Below are 19,670 nucleotides of genomic sequence, written 5' to 3'. Positions count from 1 at the left end.
CCTCAGCTATAAAAATAGGGTGCTAAACTCTGTCAGAGATTTACTGGGTATTAAATGATTGGACAGAAACAAGTTCCTGGCAGATAGTATGTATTCAAGAATTGTCAATTTCCTCCTTCCTGCAACATGCTTAACTGTCCCCAATGCTGTATTTGATGTGTTCAGTAAAATGCTTAGGTTTGGCACAGAGTCCTGACAGTCAATTCTCAGCACAGCAGAAGCCTCCTGAGGTGAAAATTAGGTGGGTTTGGAGTCAAGACTTGACCTCTAGTTCCAGATTGCTACATGCTACTAGGAAAGTGACTTAACTCTCTCCACTCTTGTGTCCTTGCCTATACAATAGGGGTAAAGTACAGCTTACATTATAGATTGCACTGCCTTAGAATCTGGGGACACAGAGATGAATTAAAAACGATCTCGGGTTGTGGCTCAGAGGTAGAGCCCTTGTCTAGCACATGCAAGGCCCTGGGTTCGATCCTCAGCACCACACAAAAATAAATAAATAAAATAAAAAGTGTTGTGTCCAACTACAACTAAAAAAAATTTGTTTATTTGCCCTCAAAGAGGCAAGTGCATCTATATAAAATTATGAGATCTAGTGCTATTTTTATGGGGGAATATGCTAGAATGCTATTTCTAAACTGTTATCTCAGCATCACCAAAGCAAGAATCACATTTCACAAAGTCAATATAAAGAAACGTGCTAAAGGCCAACACATTTATTGTCCAAGCTAGCAGATATGTTTTTTCGTGTGCATCTAATATTTCCTCGAGTTGACATAACTCTCTGAGACATCTTAACTCTATTTTCTATTGAGTGTGATGTAAGTTAAGCCCTCTCCTGTCCCTAGTCACCTCTGAAGGACAGAGAAAGGAGAGAAGGGAGTGGCATTCTAACCCTTAAATGGCTTATGTGTCTGTCTAACTGCTAGGTAAAGATACTGAAATGCTAATTAGGGTTGGGGTGGAGAAAAGGAGAAGATCCTGAAGAGTCCAGTATGACTCATTTACTGTTAAGTGACTTTCAGCCTGCCTTTCATTAGTATGCCAAACAAGTCTTATTTATGCCAAATAATTAAGTCTATTATTAATGGAAAGGTATAAGGGTGGAGACAATGACTTCCGCAAACTTTTTTAGAACTAAAAAGTTCACCTAATTGCATTACAATATGGTGAGTGCAATAATAGAAGTCCCCCAAGGAGGGTGAAATCTTACCAAAGTCGCTCCTTTCTTTCTGTGTAACCTTGACCTTGGTTAAAATCGGAGGCACACAAAGGGCAAATTTGTCTTTGATGTAGCTGTCTGGTGATTATTTGGGTGATTTCTGCCATTTTGCTCTGACCTCCGGCTACCTGCAGGAGGTACACACACGCCCTCCCTCTTGTATTGAGATGTCCCTCCCCCGCCCAGCCACCGACACTGCACACACATGCACACACTTCACACTAAAGCCTGCTGTCCACAGAGGCTGTGTCTGTGCCTCCATTTCAGCATCCCTTCTTGTGAACTTTGAGGGGTCTTTTTTTTCTGCTTCTCTCCCTCGTGGTTCCCATTCTACTTCTTCTAGTGTCTGGTTTTTTCATCCCTTGCTGATATTTTAAATCTTTCCCACTCTCCTGGCTCTCTTCTGTCCACTCGTGTGTGCAAAACTGCCCTCTTAGCACAGCATCTCCTCACGCAGACACCCGGTCTGTCACCACCCTGCCCTTTCTGCTCCTGGTAACCCCCACCCCCATCCCCGAACTCCCGCACCTTCGTGTCTCCACAGCCAACCCTTGAGAGTGGAGTTCCCTTCTGGCAGCAAAAAGACCAGTTTCTAAGTGGGGCACATCAGTATTCTTTTCTGAACATTTTCCCCCTATGAGGTTCTTTCCCCTTTATCTTTCTCTTTTCTGGGGGGGGGGGGGGCAGTGATTGAACTCAGGGTTACCCAGCCACTGAGCCACAGCCCTATTTTGTATTTTATTTAGAGACAGGGTCTCACTGAGTTGCTTAGTGCCTCACTTTTGCTGAGGCTGGCTTTGAACTCGCAATCCTCCTGCCTCAGCCTCCTGAGCTGCTGGGATTACAGGGGTGCACCACTGTGCCTAGGATCCCTAACTCTTGAACAATAGTTTTCTAAGTTTCTGCTTTGGTTCCTTTTTCTTCTCACTGTACACATTCTTCTTAATGACGTCACCTACAAACAGTTATGCCATTCCTGTCTTCCAAGCTCCATCCTAGCATTTTGGATTGCTTGCTAAATATGGAAGTATTCATCAGCTCCAAGAAGCCTCCTTTTGCCCTCTGTTTTTTTTGTTTTTTTCTTTGATATTCTCCCATGCTCCCCTCTTTCCAGTGAGTGTCCTGTGTTTTCTGATTTGACCGGAGGAGGGTCTGAGGAGTTGCAGGAGGGAGACATCAAGTGGTTCTTGACAGATATCTCAGAAAGGAATCTAAAGACACATCAGATCTGAGCAAAGACTTCGTTAGGAAAGCAAGGATTACACTCTTGAGGGGAAAGAGCGAGTGTGGGTTTGCTTCCCAGTGAGAAGAAGCCCTTTGGTTAGAGGTGTTAACATTTATAGAGGGACAGCAGCTAGGACGGGGCTAGAGGTTGGAGCCAAGGTGGGGTTACACAATTTTGACCACAGTATTCCTTATTCTTGTGCATTGTTCTCACATTACAGTACTCTGTGTGGGCAGGGTCAGGGGCACAAGGCTGTGGGGTGGGTTATTCAGGAGTTGCTTGTTTTGTATTCCAGGAGTTCGTGAGTGTTGTTTGGTACTGGGGATTGAACACAGGGGCACTTTTTATTTTGAGACTAGGTTTCTCTAAAAGTTTGGGCTGGCATCCACTGCAACTTGCAATCCTCCTGCTACAACCTTCAGAGTAACTGGTATCACGCACCACCATTCCTGATGGGGTGCTTCTCATTCAGCGGCTCAGTATAACTTTTTTTTTTTTTAAAGAGAGAGAGAGAGAGAGAATTTTTAATATTTATTTTTTTTTTTAGTTCTCGGCGGACACAACATCTTTGTTGGTATGTGGTGCTGAGGATCGAACCCGGGGCGCACGCATGCCAGGAGAGCGCGCCACCATTTGAGCCACATCCCCAGCCCCTCAGTGTAACTTTCTTTCTCTATAGGCCCCAATTCCTATCTGAATATCATTCACAACTTTACATGGCATCACAGAAAAGTGAAGATTCCCCAACCTGGTATTCAGGCACCATCATCTTCCAAGCGATTGGTTTGACAAGTCTAAATGTAGTCATGGGGCTACTGGGGCAACACTGGGCACATCTGATAATCGTCATTGCACTCCTTTTCTCTTTTTGATGCTACCCCTTTTCTTCCTCACCCCTTACTCATTGCTGTCTTCTTTCCCAAGCTCTAGCACAGAGATCTGAACTCAGTCATTACCCCACTGTTCCGTCCTGCAGGACACATCAACATGGGCAGCGAACCTAGATGGGGAGGAATGAAGGGACAAGAGACAGGAAAGGTGACAGCAAGACAAAAGTTCTGATCAAGCTGCAAACTTTTATTGTTCACACAGGGGTATTTATATGCTGGGGATGGGGAAGCTCTCTAATCAGCAATTGCTGGGTGGGTATTCATATGCTGGGGATGGGGAAGGTCTCTGCAATTGCTGGATGTGGGTGGTAAAACTGCCAGCTGCAAGATGTCTGATGATCCTGATAACCGTAGGATGTTCCAGGGAGATAGGTAGCTGCAGGATGCCTTCAGGGCAGAATGTCTCCTAGGGGGCTGTCAGGCTAATCTTTGAAGGAGAATGTCCTTCTAGTCCCCTACACCCCACCAAATTTTTGACTTGTCCAAAATTCGTTTATGATAATATGGAAATGCTTGGTATTGATATAAAGCAGTGGATCCCCAAAACTTTTGGTGTCAGGATGCTTTTTGCTCTTGAAAACGATGGACACCAAAGACCTTGAATTTGTGCAAGGCTTTCCGAAATGTTTTTGCAAGCATTGGGGATGGAACCCAGGGCCTCACTCACCTGCTATACCACCAAGCTACACCCCCAGCCTCAATGTGCGTTTGGACCATCAATATTAATGAATTAGGAGTTAAAACAGAGAAATCATTAAAACCCAAGAATTCACAAGCACACATTCCATCTGCTTTCAGAGTAATGATGTCATTGCATCTCTTGGCCTCTCTATACTCCTGAGAGGTGGAAGGTCAAGAGAGCAAATAACATCTTGGTATAATTGAGAAAATAGTTTTAACCTCTTAGATCCCTGACCACACTTGTCAAACCACTGATTTAAATATTATCACTCTTGTGGCATTATGTATTCTTCCACAGGGGTTAAAATTTGATGCAAACTGGAGAACTAGAACCAACCTTCTCCCACCCCACCACCCCCATACTCCCCAGTACACCCTGGACTTGGTGCATCCTAGGGAAGTACTCTACCACTGACCTACTTCCCCCAGGCCCCTAAATGGAATTTTTAGGTCAGCAAGTATGTGGAGTGGTGAGAGAAATCCCCAGGGAAATAGCAGCCCTTCTCAGAATCTTGGGATTTTTCTGCCAATGGTCCTCAGGCTGCTTTTCTGGTGGGGCTGGTAGCCTTGCTAAGGCTGGGGGTGGCTCTGGGAAACAGCATGAGTATGTGTCTAAGTCACTAACAAAAGGACACAGCTTTTCTCTACCTGTCCTTCTCCCCACAACCTGCGCTCACATTCCTACCCACACGCCCCCGTGCGTGGAGCACGATACAAGTTCCAGAGATCCTGGTCCTATGTGACCTGGTGCCACCCTGTCTTAGGTTGCCTTTAAGGGGCAGCAGGTCCCCTAGTATTCATCTCCCTGAAGTCAGGGTCCCTCTGGGCCTGTATGACAGCTATGGTTTCTCTCCAATTAGCCCCCAAGACAGTAAGAGAATTAGCAGCGTGGTCATATTCAAACAACATCCCGGCATTGGCACCCTGTTTATGAGCATTTTGCATTGGCTTTTTATTTTCTTTGTCATTGGATTGAGCTGGGGGTTAGGGGCTAGTTCTGACTTTGATGGAAGAACAGTGCTGTTCACTAATAAAGGCTGTTATTTATTGAGCCCAAGCCTTGTCTTACATTCTATTTATACAGTAGCTCAATGAACCCTCACAACTAGTGGGGACACACAGAGGGGGCATCAGTATTAATTACAATTTGACTGAAGTGGAATAGACTAAGGCTGGGGGAGTTAAATCATGACCAAGTTCACCCAGCTCTTTTGGCCCTGGGTAGAGCTGGGTTTGCATCAGGCTTGAGTCCATAGCTCCTACCCTTGGCCACTGTGGCATGTGGTTCTAATGCCATTCCTGGGCCTGAAACTTTAATGCATGAGTGTATGAGAGATACTTTACTCACACTTTCACACACGGGAAGAGGGCATCTAGTGGCTGCAGTTTTCCGGAGCTTTTTATTCAGTGTGACTGTCAGCCCTGCTGCAAGGTCACCTTGTTAGACACACAGAGTCACAGTCTTTGACCTGCTGAGTCACAATGCACATTTTAACAAGGCTTCTGGGTCAATTATAGGTGTGTTAAAGTTTGAGGAGCATGAATCTTGAATACAGTTGCTTCTTCCTGAACTTTTTATGAGAGGTTTAAATAAAGCCACTAGTAGGACTTCCTGCTCAGAATCGATTGGCACCTTTATTATACAAGACCAAAAATACTTCTTAAAATAATATGCTTTAAAACCTGCATCGAGGGGCTGGGGATGTGGCTCAAGCGGTAGCGCGCTCACCTGGCATGCCTGCGGCCCGCACGCATGGGGTTCGATCCTCAGCACCACATACCAACAAAGATGTTGTGTCCGCCGAGAACTAAAAAATAAATATTAAAAAAAAAAATAAAAATAAAAAAAATAAAACCTGCATCGATGTCATCTATAACTCCAGACATAATATAGTAATTCTGCAAGAACTCCTAGTCTCTAAAAACAACATGCTGTATTCTGGGGGTGTCATCTTTGAGGTCTGCCTGCAGCGTGCTTTATTAAAAAGGAGCAAAGACCTTTAAAGGTCTCCATTCAGGAATGTGGTGTGTGGTGGAGTCTAATTTGTACTACCGGGCAAAGGTCACCTAGAGGAGCTCGTTAATGTACTCACTGTGGGCTGAGATCAATCTCCATACTTCACCATATTGATCTGAAAGCTCATTGGCACGTCCCTCCTTGAACCACTCAGCTCACGTGTGAATGGAGATGGATCTCTTTCTGAGCCTGAGCATTCTACCGGGGCGGATGTTTCTTGTTTTCTTTTCCTTTCTTACTTTTTTTTCCCTTTACTTCTTTTAGTACTAGAGATCAAACCCAGGGACAGTCTACCACTGAGCCACATCCTCAGCCTTGAGGACTACACTGAATTGCTGAGGTTGGCCTCAAACTTGCGACCCTCCTGGCCTCAGCCTCCGGGGTTGCTGGGATCATAGGCATGTGCCACCATGCCCAGGCATGGAGTGGATGGATATTCTCTTGTCCTCGCTTGGGCGTCTCCTCAGGTTCCTGGTGTTAGGATCTTGTCGTTGTTTATCACTTAGAGAAGAGATTTTTAGTAGAAATAGATTGTTTTTTTTTTACTATAAGCAGTGTCATTTTTTCATCTGTAGTTTATATAAATCGCGTATTTTTCAAAATAGGGATTAGATTAATCCACATACAGTCAGATGGCTTTAAAGTGGAACCTTGATGTTACTAAAGCCAAGTTCATGTCTTCATTACAAGGTATCTACTCACTGCTGTCATTAGGACCCAGCATGAACACACACACACACACACACACACACACACACCCCTTCCCTTTGCCAGAGCTCACTAACATTCCTGTATAGACATGATGATTGCTCAGTGGCAAAAACCCCAAGGAGGTGGTGGTGGTGTGTTGAATCCAGCTAGTATAGTTTAGTGCACTCCTTCCTTGAAGTAATGAGCCATGTGAATTCTAGAAATGAGGTAGAAACAGGGCAATAAGCCAAACATTTTCCATTTTCAAAAAAAGTTACAAATTCCAGATTCAAATTGGTCCAAGTCCACTCTGAGCCCTCTAACTCTCGGATGCGGTTTCCAAGAGACACTTTGGGTATCGGGGGACCATGCCTCAGTCACTCTAGTGCAGGACCCTTGGGATGAGTTTCCTCTTCACCCTTGAAGCCCTTCTACCCAAGCCCAGTGCTGCTCATGGCCACAAGCAGGGGCCCTGAATCCTGTGGGATTCTCCTAGGCTTCATTTCCCCTACTTTCCATTTTGCCTGGAGAAAGTGTGTGAAGCCCAAGTTGGAGGCAAATATACCTGGACCAAAATTTGGCAGAATGGCAAAAGAGCCCAGGATCAAATGGAACAATCATTTGCCTAAATATCTTGAGAGAAGAATCTAGTCCATCATGTCACCCCACACAATTAATTTGTGGGTTTTCAAAATTATGAAGTCAGTGCAACCTTTTATTTCTAGACTGCTTCTCCATCCTGATTTTATCGTATCCAGAAACACCTCATTCCTTCCTCAGTAGGTCCCCATCCTGAGTCATCTTCATAGTTTTTCCCCAAATAAGAAGAATATCTTTAATAAGATTTTATATCCAAATAATCCCAAAGTTCTGCTATTTGGTATCTATGGATTTGTATTTTGTAGTCTGAGAGAGGACCTTCTAATTTAATCCTAAATTGCAAATTTCTTTATATTCAAAATAGATTAGATTACCGTTAATGCAATTTACAGGAAAGAAATCAGGACCGTATTGTATTAGCTTTCTGTTGCTGTGACAAAATAAATGAGGTCATCAACTTCAAAGGAGCAAAGATTTTTTTTTTTTTTTTTTTTGGACCTAGTCAGTCACTGTGGAGCCTGCGGTGAGGTAGTATCTCTTGACACCAGAAAAGAGCGCCACTTCATGGCCGTCAGGAAGCAAAAGATCCCTGAAGCTTTCACCACCTCCCAGTAGCACCATCAGCTGGGGGCCAAGCCTTTAGCACCTGAGGCCTTTGGAGGATACTTAAGATCCCAACCATAACAATTATGTTTAAAAATTAAAAAAAATAAAGATTGCTGTTTATTCCTAAATTCAATTGACAGAATAAAGATTTCTGGGCTAGGATTCAGAACACCTGGATTCCCATCCTTTTGCTGGCACCTGAGTCACTTCAGATAAACCACAGGCTGCCCACCCTGAGTATCCTCTTCTGTCAAATGAAATAGTTGGATTAAAGTAGCCACTAGAGCCTTTCAGTGTTGAGCAAAGCACCGACGGTGAACTCGGCCTGTAGGATGCGTAGGTGTGATTCTGTAGGATAGGGGGGTGGGGTCTTCCCGTCCAGTTGATGGGAAGGGATGCCATTCACAGTGCCAGAGAGAGACAGGAAGCTTGCTAAGAACTGTTAGTATCGACACACAGTGTTTCAAGTATTGGGATGAAATTCCCTGATATATGCTATTGAGAAATGTCACAATGCAAAAACTGTCTGGTTTTCCTGAAAATATACTTTCTGCACTTTGAGGCCAGATTTTGATTCCTTGGGCTCTGCTCCGTTGCCACCCCTTTCTGTGAGTCCATTTCTCTGTATCCCTGAAGGCAGAGACTGACCTACACTTAACACTGGTCCCTGAGTGGGGGTGGGGGGTTTGCACTGTGTGAAGGAACAACTCCTCCCGTGTCTCCCAGGGGAACCTAGCAGAGGAATCCTCCCAGGAGCCTTTGTACCCAGAGAATTCCCATCACTACACTGTCCTTGGGGACCTCTCCTTTACTTCTGCCCTAATTTTAGTTGTATTTTTGGTGAGTGATATTTAGGCCACTGGGTTTTTTTTTTTTTCCTCCTTTCTTTGGCCAACTGCCCGATTGAAACAGTCAGCTAAAAAGGACCCAAGGACATTTTAGCCTCTAAACATTTTTTTTTAAAAGGCTGTGAAATGCAGTCTGTGGAGGAAGAAGTTGTGTTAAGTGACTTAAAGCACATAGAACACGCCCTGTAGAATATCCCCCACCTTACCCCTTTCTTCTCCACCCTGCCATCTTCTCCACCCATCACCCCAATGTTGTGTCCATCTCACAACCAGAACCTTCCTTAATTGAGGACTTCAGATGTCCAGAGGATGGGCCTGCTTCACACCTGCAATTCTCCTATGGCTGGTGGTGTTTTGTTTTGTTTTTTTTTTTACCCGTGAAGTCTGTGTCTGGAAAATGAGAATTATACCCACAACTTCATCACCTTATTATAAAATCATCGCCATATTCGCAAATGCTCTCTTGACATCCCAAGCCAACCAGCGTAAAATGTGCCATGCTTAGAAGGAATTTGCTTTCATTGCTTGAATATTATCTGCCAGGTCAGACATGCGAGAACATTACTTTAATGACACATAAGAGATTTCTAAACCAGAGGACAGGAAACAGGTAGTGTTCATAAATGAAACAATACCCAGCCAGAGAAAGCACTGGAAAATACTTCACATTAATCAACTTGAAACTATTTCTTATCTAGTTCATCAACTTATTTAGGTTACCTGGAATTTTTTCCTTTGTATCTGGCCTTCTTAGTTATTAGATGTATATAAATGCTGGAGGTATATTCAGTATTTTTAGGGTGTGTGCCGAATACTAGTCACTGGGGGGACAAGTTTACAGTCATCTCATTTGGTGAAAACAAGGCTGTGAGAGCAGCTGGGGTCTGGCCCAGTTAAGTTCTTCACCCAAAGTCACTCCACAGCCATGTTTCCTTACAGTGGTTGAAGGATGCTACCAGTAATGGTGGGCAAGTTCTCTCCATTTGTGGACTATTTCAATTTATATCTGGGATAAAATAGACCACCAGGAAGTTGTGTTCTAGGGCCCAACTCTCCTGACTCCTCTTAACAGTTGCCACATGAAGGGCATTAAAGGAACTCTAAAGCTAAGCATTGTAGCTATCGCGAGGCTGTTGTTGGAGCCTCCTGTACAGCACCCCCCTGGAGCCCTCTTACTGACAGGTTTCTCAGAAGTCCTGCCCCAGGAGAAGTTGTTTTGCAAGTGACTTTCTTGGTTTTTATCTCATGTGTACTCCACAAATCATGTTAGTAGTGGTGCCCCAGCTACAGGGAACCAAACTGTGGCCCATTTCTGACAATTGAAGCAATGCATGGGGTGCTTTATTTGGGGGACTGACTCTAGTCTTGGTTTTGATTTGTTTTCCTACTTTTCTTTTACCTTCATTTTCTTGTATATTTTGTTATTCCTCTTATATTACGTGTATATATTAACTGCTATAAATTGATTTCAAGTTTAGTTTTTTTTTTTTTGAAGTATGTATTCAGTTTCTTTCCTTCTTTTGCTGTGCAGGGTTGAACGCAAGGCCCCAGGTTTATGAGACAAGCATTCTACCACTGAGCTGCCTACTCAGCCTCATTTTCTAATTATTTCATACAAAGTTTAAGACTTTGTATGCTACTTGGTGTACTAATTAGCTTACATTAGTGTGTTTGGTTTGTTCAACTCAATGATAAGTTCCTTGAGGATATGGACCAGGTCTTATATTCATTCAAGTCTCCATTACACCCAGCAGTAATATAATTATTGTTGTTAGTGTATCAATAATCTGACAAGATAAATGACTACTAGGTTAACCATGCCCTTATACCAAAAAAAAAAAAAAAAGATCTTTTTATATCAGTCCCACAAAATCTGAGGCTGGGTTGGCCATGAAGCTCATCGATATGATAATTTTTATGGTTCTTTACTTTGCAGAATATTGCACTCATGGCATTACCATCGTCAAGCTAACTGAAACATCATGTATGTCAGTGACAGGTCTTAGGGGAAGTATGGACATAGCTAACCTAAGTGAATGGAAAAGACCTCCTTTTCTTCCTGTCTCTTTGCATATATTCATGCTTTGACTCTCAAGCGATGGAATGTGATTGATTCCATTAGCCATAAGGAAAAATAGTCTCATTACCTTTTACTGCCCACCATCGTCAGGCGGTAAGAATTATATGTGGGGCTATATGTGGTAACTGAAGAGAAAGAAAATTCTACTAGGATAGCTGTTTGAAAATTCCTATTTGATCTCCCCAATTATGCTGAAATAGAATTGTAGCTGCATATTCTGAATTTATCAAACCAAAAGATAAATTTCGGCCAGTTTTTTATATTTGTCTTAAAACCATTTTTTAAAAAGTCTCTTGCTGAAATATCAATCAATTATAATCTTTTGGTTTGAGAAATTCAGAATATGCAGCTATAATTCTATTTGAAAGAAATTGGTTAAATGATATACCTAGTGATATGTTTTTCTATATTCACCATTTATATATGCTTTGCAGTCTTATCTATAAACCTCAAAGATGTTTCATATATATATGTAACCATTTCACATGTATGTAAATATACTCTTCAGCATCCACACATTTTTGTGTGTGTGTGTGTCAGAAGCGGGGTTTTCTTTTTTTTTTTTTTTTAATATTTATTTTTTAGTTCTCGGCGGACACAACATCTTTGTTGGTATGTGGTGCTGAGGATCGAACCCGGGCCGCACGCATGCCAGGCGAGCGCGCTACCGCTTGAGCCACATCCCCAGCCCAGCCACACATTTTTATATAAAGTAATATCACATTTACATCTGGGTGAAATTAGTTTTCCCATGTTTATAAACATTCTGAATAAGTAAAACTTCCCCTCTGGAAACATTGAATTTTGATTAAAATTTTAATAATTTTTGATGAATGCTCTCTACCAAATTACAGACATCCCCTGATTTCTTTTTCTATTTTGAGGTGCTGGGTATAAAACCAAGGGCCTTGCATACACTAGGCAAGCGCTCTACCACTGAGCTTCATCCCAGCCCTTCCCGACTTCTTACATGAAGGGTTTGATTAGCCTGCTGCCAAGAAACCTTTTCTGGTCACGATTGTCCTCTTTTGTGCCCTGAGTGTCAGAGTGGTTTCTTTAGGGGTCCTATGGTCTAAAGTTCTGGCATCCTTACTGAGTGACTCTGCATTCAGCTGCTCAAGTAGCGGACTGGTCTGTTTGATTTTCTGTCTACTCCTCCTGCTGACAGCTCTCCTACATTTTCCCAGCTGCTGCTCCTCTTTTACCAGTGAAGAACCAGTGCCTGGTCAAGTGGGGAATCATAATTAGTCCATAATTAGGGTTCATTGTGAATATAAAATCAGTTCACGAATTTAAAGCTTTTATTCTGTCTTTATTCATTATTGTTTTTAAAATGTGTTGACATGAGGCACAGAACCCTCTCTTCTTCTTAGTCTTTAGAAAGCTGCCAATAGTAAACCTTTAGATGGTGCCTGACAGCACTAAGTGTTTCCTAAAAGCAGCAGTAGCAGCAATAAATCACAAAAAAACTGCCTACAGAAAATAGGCAATGTTGCCAGGCTCAGTGGCACATGCCTGTAATCCCAGCAGCTAGGGAGGCTGGGGCAGGAAGGTTGAGAGTTCAAAGCCAGCCTCAGCAACAGGGAGGCACTAAGCCACTCAATGGCCCTGTCTCTAAATAAAATACAAAATAGGGCTGGAGATGTGGCTCAGTGGTCAAGCGCCCCTGAGTTCAATCCCCAGTACCCACCACCACCACCACCAAAAAAAAAAAAAAAAAAGAAAGAAAGAAAATAGGCAGTGTTTACTAGAGGAGTAGTATGTGATGGGATAGGAAGTTGATATGAGAAAGGAACTTCAACAGAAAGCTTCATCTTATGACTTGGCAGATGTAGAAAAATGCTAATCTTCGAGTGGCACACCAGTGTAAACAGAGCAGATTGCTATGGTCAGAGGCAAGGATCCTCAGCTTCTGGCTATCCCAGATCACCCTTGGCTTGAGGATCAGCAGGCCCATTGATAAATTATTGCTGACATGCAATTGCTTGGGAGCTCTGATTTGGTGGAGCTCTCCAAAGGAAAGTCTAGGGAATACGAAAGAGGTTCATGTCCAGAGGAATAAATGAACAGAGTAGGTAATATTAGTAACTGTGTATATGATGGATCAGAACAAGAGGGAGGAGCATATTGACCATCTCTGGTCAAGTGGGGAAATACCTGGATTTCATTTGCAGTGATTCTGAAGCATCTTCCAATCATTTTCTATTTGTTTGTGTTTTTGTTTGATTTTGATCCAAGAGCTATTCTAATAGGAACCACTGAGGGGGGAAAATGTTTGATAACCTTTATGGAGGGGACTATTCTTCTTGACCTAGATGGGAGGGGAAATGAGTGAAAGCCCTAGAGGGGTTGATGGGAATGGAAAAGAAGAGGCAGATACCAAGTAGTTAAACCCCCTGCTCCTGCTTCCATGTCTGAAAAGTTCAGAACCTTGGGGCAGGGAGCAGGGGGACTGGAATGGGACAGACCCTTTGTGGCTCTATGGGAGAAATAGAAAGGAGGCAGGACAGCTCAGTTCCTGACTGATTTGGTAGATAGGTTTCTGTCTTGTGGAACAACAGCAGCCTGGTTGGAAAGCACTGGAATCACGTCCAGTTCCCTTGGAACAGGGAAGAACCTCTGGTTATAAATCTATTGGGAATTGCAACAATTGACTGGAGAGTTTTATCGTCTGTTAGTTCTCTTGTACTGTATTGTTTTTCGTGCTTGTTTAATCATTGTTAATGTGAAATCATTTTTTTCTTGGACTTTGTAGCAGTTTATTATAGAGATTTCAGATAATCATCAGTGTTCTTCATAAAAACAGTAAAGGAGTGAAGTAATAGTGTGTCTGTCTTGCTCAGACTGGTCTCTCATGGAGCACTGAGTTGTTTTCCTGCAGCACTTGGGGTTGAATCCACAGGTGCTTTACCACTGAGCTACACCCCAACCCTTTTTTTATTCTGAGACAGGGTCTCACTAAGTTGCTGCAGCTTGTGATCCTCTTGCCTTAGCCTGCTACATTGCTGAGATTACAGGCATGCGCCACTGCATCCAGATGTCATTGGGTTTTGTTAAATTGATTTGGATTTGTTTGGGTTTTGGGTTTTTTTTCCCCCTCTCTTCTCTGTTTCTGAATATACCCCTACCAATGTAATCATTATCACAAAAAGAAATGGTGATCTACCTCTGGGATTTTTTTCCCCTTCTTCTTGCCAGAAAGAGAAATATAATTGAATACCTGGATTTCATTTGTAGTGATTCTGAAGAATCTTCCAATCATTTTTTATTTGTTTGTGTTTTTGTTTGATTTTGATCCAAGAGCTATTCTAATAGGAACCATGGAGGGGGGAAAATCTTTGATAAGTAATTCTGCAAGGCAAAGGCCTATCACACCCTCCTCTGACTCTCCCCTGAAGTCTCCCCAAGAAAGAGACTCAGGTAAAAATGCTCATGAGCTTCTTGTGCACAAGGGGTTATAAAAAGGTACTCACACCTGTCTCCTCTCGAAGGTAGAGATCATATTTTAGTCACCTGTTTCCCTCACGGTTTTTTTTGAACACCAAGTTGAATGGTCAGAAATATGAAATGGGTTTATGGCCACTTTAATTATCAGTCCATTTCAGCAGAATGTAATAATATTTTTCTTAAAGCTTAATTACAATGATTCATGATGATATCAATTTTCAAAAACCCCTGCAAGAGGGAAAGTGAAATCGCTGAGTCTCTGGACTGTTCAAAGGTAAAGGGAGGGGAAAACAGAGAGGTTTTGATAAGTTGAATGTGAGACTGAGAAAGATCCACACATTTTTCTTCTCATAATTGTTTGCTAAATCCACTCTTGGTATGAGAAAGCACACATTTCTAATGATTAACGTTCTGGATTGTGGGAAGTTGTGCCTGATAACAATATGAGACTTGTATTCCTTATGCTCTGGTCTATAATACCAATATAAATAGTTTCTCTGATAAATAACTATGTTTCTGAGATAAGTCCTTCCTTTTATTGCAGCTGATAACCCAGGATTATGTGAGGTAGTATTGCTAACTATTAGTGAGAGGTTTTGATATATAAGGGCATTTGTACCCAGTTGCTCCCCATCCTGGGTTCCCCAAATGCAACTCCAAATTGCTCATTACCAGTATTGGCATCCAGAGAATTGACTTAGAAGGAGTGGATTATTTTTCCCCCTCTTCCTCCTGGCTTCAATCATTTAAAATATGTTTTCTAAAGAAAAAATATCTTCAAAATTGCCAGCACTTCTTATGCAGGGAGAGGGAGCAAGCCAGCCACCATACTTACCTGTCCTTTTATTCATAGCACTGCATAAAAACCATGTCATCCAAAAGTCCTGCAAAGCTGCACACTCACCAATTTCAAGATAACATAAAATATCACATAATCAATTATGGAAAATAATGAAATGGAATGTTGGCGTGGAAAACCTCCTCAGAGAGTGTTCAAACAAGGAATCAATTGGTCAAGAGGGGTGTTGAAATTACAATCAGTCAAGAAGTCTTTACCAAGGGCCAGCCGTGGGCGTGAATCTGCAGGGCACGTGTGCGAAGGGTCAAAGTTAAGTTGCTGGTGTGTTCACAGCCATGCACACATTATCATGCCACAAACACCAAGGGTGGCGCTTGCTTATATGGTGGGCTTGGATATACAGGGAAAAGGTGGAAATGATCCAGTCATTTTTTTTTTCTTAATTAAGCACTATGGAGGGCACTTTTTGATCTGCAGCTTCAGGGGAAGGCAGACAGATAAACAATTGCAGTACTTTGTGAAAACAGAGAAATCATAGGAGGCCCTCTCTTGGATACACATGGAGAAATAAGGATATGAACAGCACAGCATATAAGACAAAAAAAGTGAAGTGCTAATTATAGGAAGGAGATGGAGTAAATTTCTTCTATTCAGGCAATTTCCAAAGAGCAGAGCAACGGGGAAACAGGCAGATTGGTAGTGTATCCTCAACACTTTAAAAGGCTGGGAAGCTAAGTTCTTGTAATTTTTTTACATTAGTTGTGGCACTTTGTTACCAGTACTATTTCTGTCACATTATGTATGCAAGATAGGGGATGGAGTTGGAGACGTAAATGATGAGAGGGCTCCAAAAAACAGGCTCCTCAATGTTCACTAAACTTTTCTTCTTTTCTTCATGGCCCTCAGAGTCTCCTATCTCTTTCATTTTTCTATCTACAGCACAGGATAATAAATTTTCTTTCTGTCCTTAACTGGAATCCCCTTTATGCATCCATAAGTGGACATTGGAGTCTATATTCTCCACCCATCTGGAAATTCTGTGCAGCATTAACGTGTGGTTATTGTTTCTAGAGAGATAATCTCAAAGTACAGTATTTTGTGCTTCCCTGAAAAGAGCACTAAAGAAATAACCTAAGCTTCATATCACAGGAAGAAAAAAAAATGAATGCGACCAAATTGCCATCATAGACTGGTAACTTTCAAATAAGAGACTGATAGTGATGAGAATATAATAAAACTCAGAAGCCAAGTGCACTTCGTTTTGAAATCACCCTTTAGCATCTGAGAGACAATCCCAGGAATCTGCTCTGGGTGTGATGACATGCGTGTTGCTGGGACACTGGGCCATGGCTTAGTGTCCTGCTGGGGTCACCTGTTGGCAGAGAACAGTTAGGTAGAGCCACATAAGCTGCTGCTCAGAGCCTGACCTGGAACAATCCACAGTGCTCCAGAGATGTTCCTCTTAAGAAGGACATGAACTCCCACGGTCAGCTAAACTGCTGACCAGGGTTTGGGTGCCATCCTCCCCCAGAGGAAGAATCACACAAAGACAGGGACTGTATTTACCTTGTTCACTGTTTTATCCAGGGCCTGGCACTTAGATTCACCCTAAGTGGCTCTCAAAAAATAATAATAATAATAGTAATCCACAGGGGTGGATGCATTTGTGTATCACAGAGCTGGATGACAGCTGCAGTACATGCAATTGCCTTTTTTTCTTTCGATTCGGAACTATATGGTCTGTCAGCTGGGAGCCTTTGTTTGTTGGTTCTTCATTTGTGTATCACTGTAGATTTTCACCAAAGGCTCTCTGTTTATTATCTCATCTTCTCGTCACAACAAGACCCACTTTATACATTTTTAACCATGAAAATAAGGCTTGAGAATTATATGGCTTGGCCAAGCCCTCATAGCTGGAATCTGTAGAGCTGTGGCCTCAAATCCTTGTTTCTCCTCAAAGCCTCGGTGTTCTCCTGAATGTGTTCACTGTGTCCTGGTCCAATGGAAGCAGAGTTCACCACAAGGTCTGACCACTGCTAATGTATCAGTGGCAACTCTCTGGAGTCCCATTGGATGGCTACTTAAAATGAATTTGTTAAAGTGAATTATATTAATTTGACTTGGAAAATTCTAGGACCTCTTGATGTGATTTGGAGACAGCGTATAATTTGAGCAGGAGAAAGAAAATTCTTCAGGCATTCCCCTTTGTCTTTCTTAGACCCCATTTTCCCACCTGAATATTGAATATAATAATACCAGTTCTAACTGGATAATGCAGAAAAACTCTTTAAAAAATTATACAACATGTCAATGTCAGGCTTTGGTGTTTTTTTCTTTGATTTTACTTTTTGGTTCTGGAGATTGAACCCAGAGGCACTTCACAACTGATCTACATCCCCAGCCCCTTTTTACTTTCTTTAATTTGAGGCAGGTTCTCCTTAAATAGCGTAGGGCCTCTTTTAATTTTTGAGGTTGGCCTTTAACTTGTGATCCTCCTCCCTCAGCTATGAAGTTGCTGGGATTACAGAAATGAACCACCATGCCTGGCTTTTATAAATGCTAGGTCAATATCCAAACATGGGCACTGGATTTGGGTGTACAGCAAGGTTTTTGACTGGTATATATTACAACAGGAAGAGTGAACTGTTACAAATAGCCATGGAAATGGATCCATATGCTCCCCTTATTGAGACATATCTGTGGACTCTACATGAGGCAGATGTGTATTTGTGACTGAAGACTACAGTTCCCTGGAGGGCAAGACATGAGTAAAATGCCCATTGTAAGCCAGCATTTTTAATCTTCATGGTGATCCAGGTAAAGGAGAGAGTAGTTCTTGACCTGTTTTTTTGGATAAGGAAACAAGTTTAGAGAGTTGGTGGGGAAATCATCTAAATCATAATAGCAGACGCAGGTTAACGCCAAGAATAGGCATGTGATGGTTCTGTCCAGGGTCTAGCACCATTAGGACTGTCAGTGAAAACCCGTGAAAAATAGTGGCTGTGTGCTCCTGTCTGCGAGAGTCCTGTGGACTGTCATCCTAATTTTTGTTTCTATAAATCCTCTCATTTTGGCAGCTTGCTAATGTTTATATATGATTTCCAGCTCAGTGTAATGTGTCAACCTTTAGATCTGGCTATTTGGGGTCATCTCATGGGGTGTAAGAGGACAGTCCCAGGCAACCGTGCCTCTCACAACCACTAGCTCTGTTCATGCTAGATGGACCAACCTAATGGAGTACCTCATTGATCACAAGTACTTGGCATGAGTATTTACGTTTCCCATCAAGTATTTGTCTAAACAAAAATAAGCATTTTCAGGAGGAGTGATGTAAATTCTGAGCATCAGTACCTTAGTGACGACTGGTGGAAGTTTCTTTGCTTATAGTTCTTCTCTTATGTGAAAAATTTATGCAAAAACACAAAGGTAGTAAATAACTGCCCCCCCTTTTTTCTATTACAGGTTGATGACCAAATGAAGCTGCTTCAGAATTGCTGGAGTGAGCTCTTAATCCTCGACCACATTTACCGACAAGTGGTACATGGAAAGGAAGGATCCATTTTCCTGGTTACTGGGCAACAAGTGAGTGTAGAGACCAAAAAAATAAAAATAAAAATAAAGCGCATCTTTTTATTAAGCATGTTCAGCATGGCAGGAATTTAACTAGATCAGAAGCACTCCTGTGCTTTGAAAGGGAGAGATTGGCTGCCAATAATTTAGAAAAGATGACTTGGTGCACTCAGTTCCTGCTCTGATGATTACAGATAAACTTGTAAAAGCAAACATAATCATAAGCATTCTGCTGCTTCTAGTCTGCAGGGATGGAAAGTTCTGCTTCCAAGGGTCAGAACAATTGCTCAATCAAACTCGGTGATTAGTACTGTTTTGTTTTGTTTTTTCCTCGAGCTTCTCATTAGCCTACTATACTTGTGTGTTATTTAAAAACCTTATACATTGTAGGATCCTTACCTTTGTTGGAAGAGGCTGATTCAAACATTCACATATAGTTGAAATATTTGACATAAAGGCCAGCATGGGAAAGGGACAGGAGTTCCAGCTTTCAGGAGCCAGATGTCCAAGAACAATAGAAAGGAAAACATAACCATCAGGCTTTTACCCTATTCTGAATAGCTATTTTTTCAAGCAAGAAGGAAATATTGAGCCCTGTGCAATGACACACTCCTGTAATCCCAGCTACTCAGGAGACTGAGGCAGGAGAATTTAAGGGTCCAGGCCAGTCTTGGCAATTTTTGAGACCCTGTCAAATAAATAAATAAATAAATAAGGCTACTGGTGTCGCTCAATGAAAGAGCACTTGCCTAGTATACACAAGGCCCAGGTTCCATTCCCAGTATTGCAAATAAAATAAAAAGAAAGAATACTTATTGAACATCCTACTTAGTGCTAGTCACTATTTTGAGGCTTTGACCTGTTTCCTGTCCTTGTGGAATTTTATGCTATAGCAGGGAGAAGCTAATAATTAACAATAAATAATCATGATAAATCGGGAATGTTAGAGTTGAAAGTGTTATCAAAGTAAAGATCCCCTATCCCCACCAAAA

At 42.1% G+C, this 19,670-nt stretch overlaps 1 protein-coding gene across 1 annotated transcript in view; it reads left to right on the top strand.

The window, feature by feature from the left end:
• The window catches only part of Nr5a2 (nuclear receptor subfamily 5 group A member 2), a 117,777-nt gene that overhangs the window by 45,285 nt on the left and 52,822 nt on the right, over positions 1-19,670 (top strand). Inside the window, exon 5 of the mRNA XM_026401495.2 lies at positions 18,571-18,690. Coding sequence (XP_026257280.2) covers positions 18,571-18,690 — 120 coding nt within the window. The remainder of the gene's footprint in view (positions 1-18,570; positions 18,691-19,670) is intronic.

This window comes from Urocitellus parryii, chromosome 9 (assembly GCF_045843805.1).
Source record: "Urocitellus parryii isolate mUroPar1 chromosome 9, mUroPar1.hap1, whole genome shotgun sequence".
NCBI lineage: Eukaryota > Metazoa > Chordata > Mammalia > Rodentia > Sciuridae > Urocitellus > Urocitellus parryii.
Note: the sequence above shows the minus strand (reverse complement) of the source record. Positions and strands in the feature narration are given on the sequence as shown.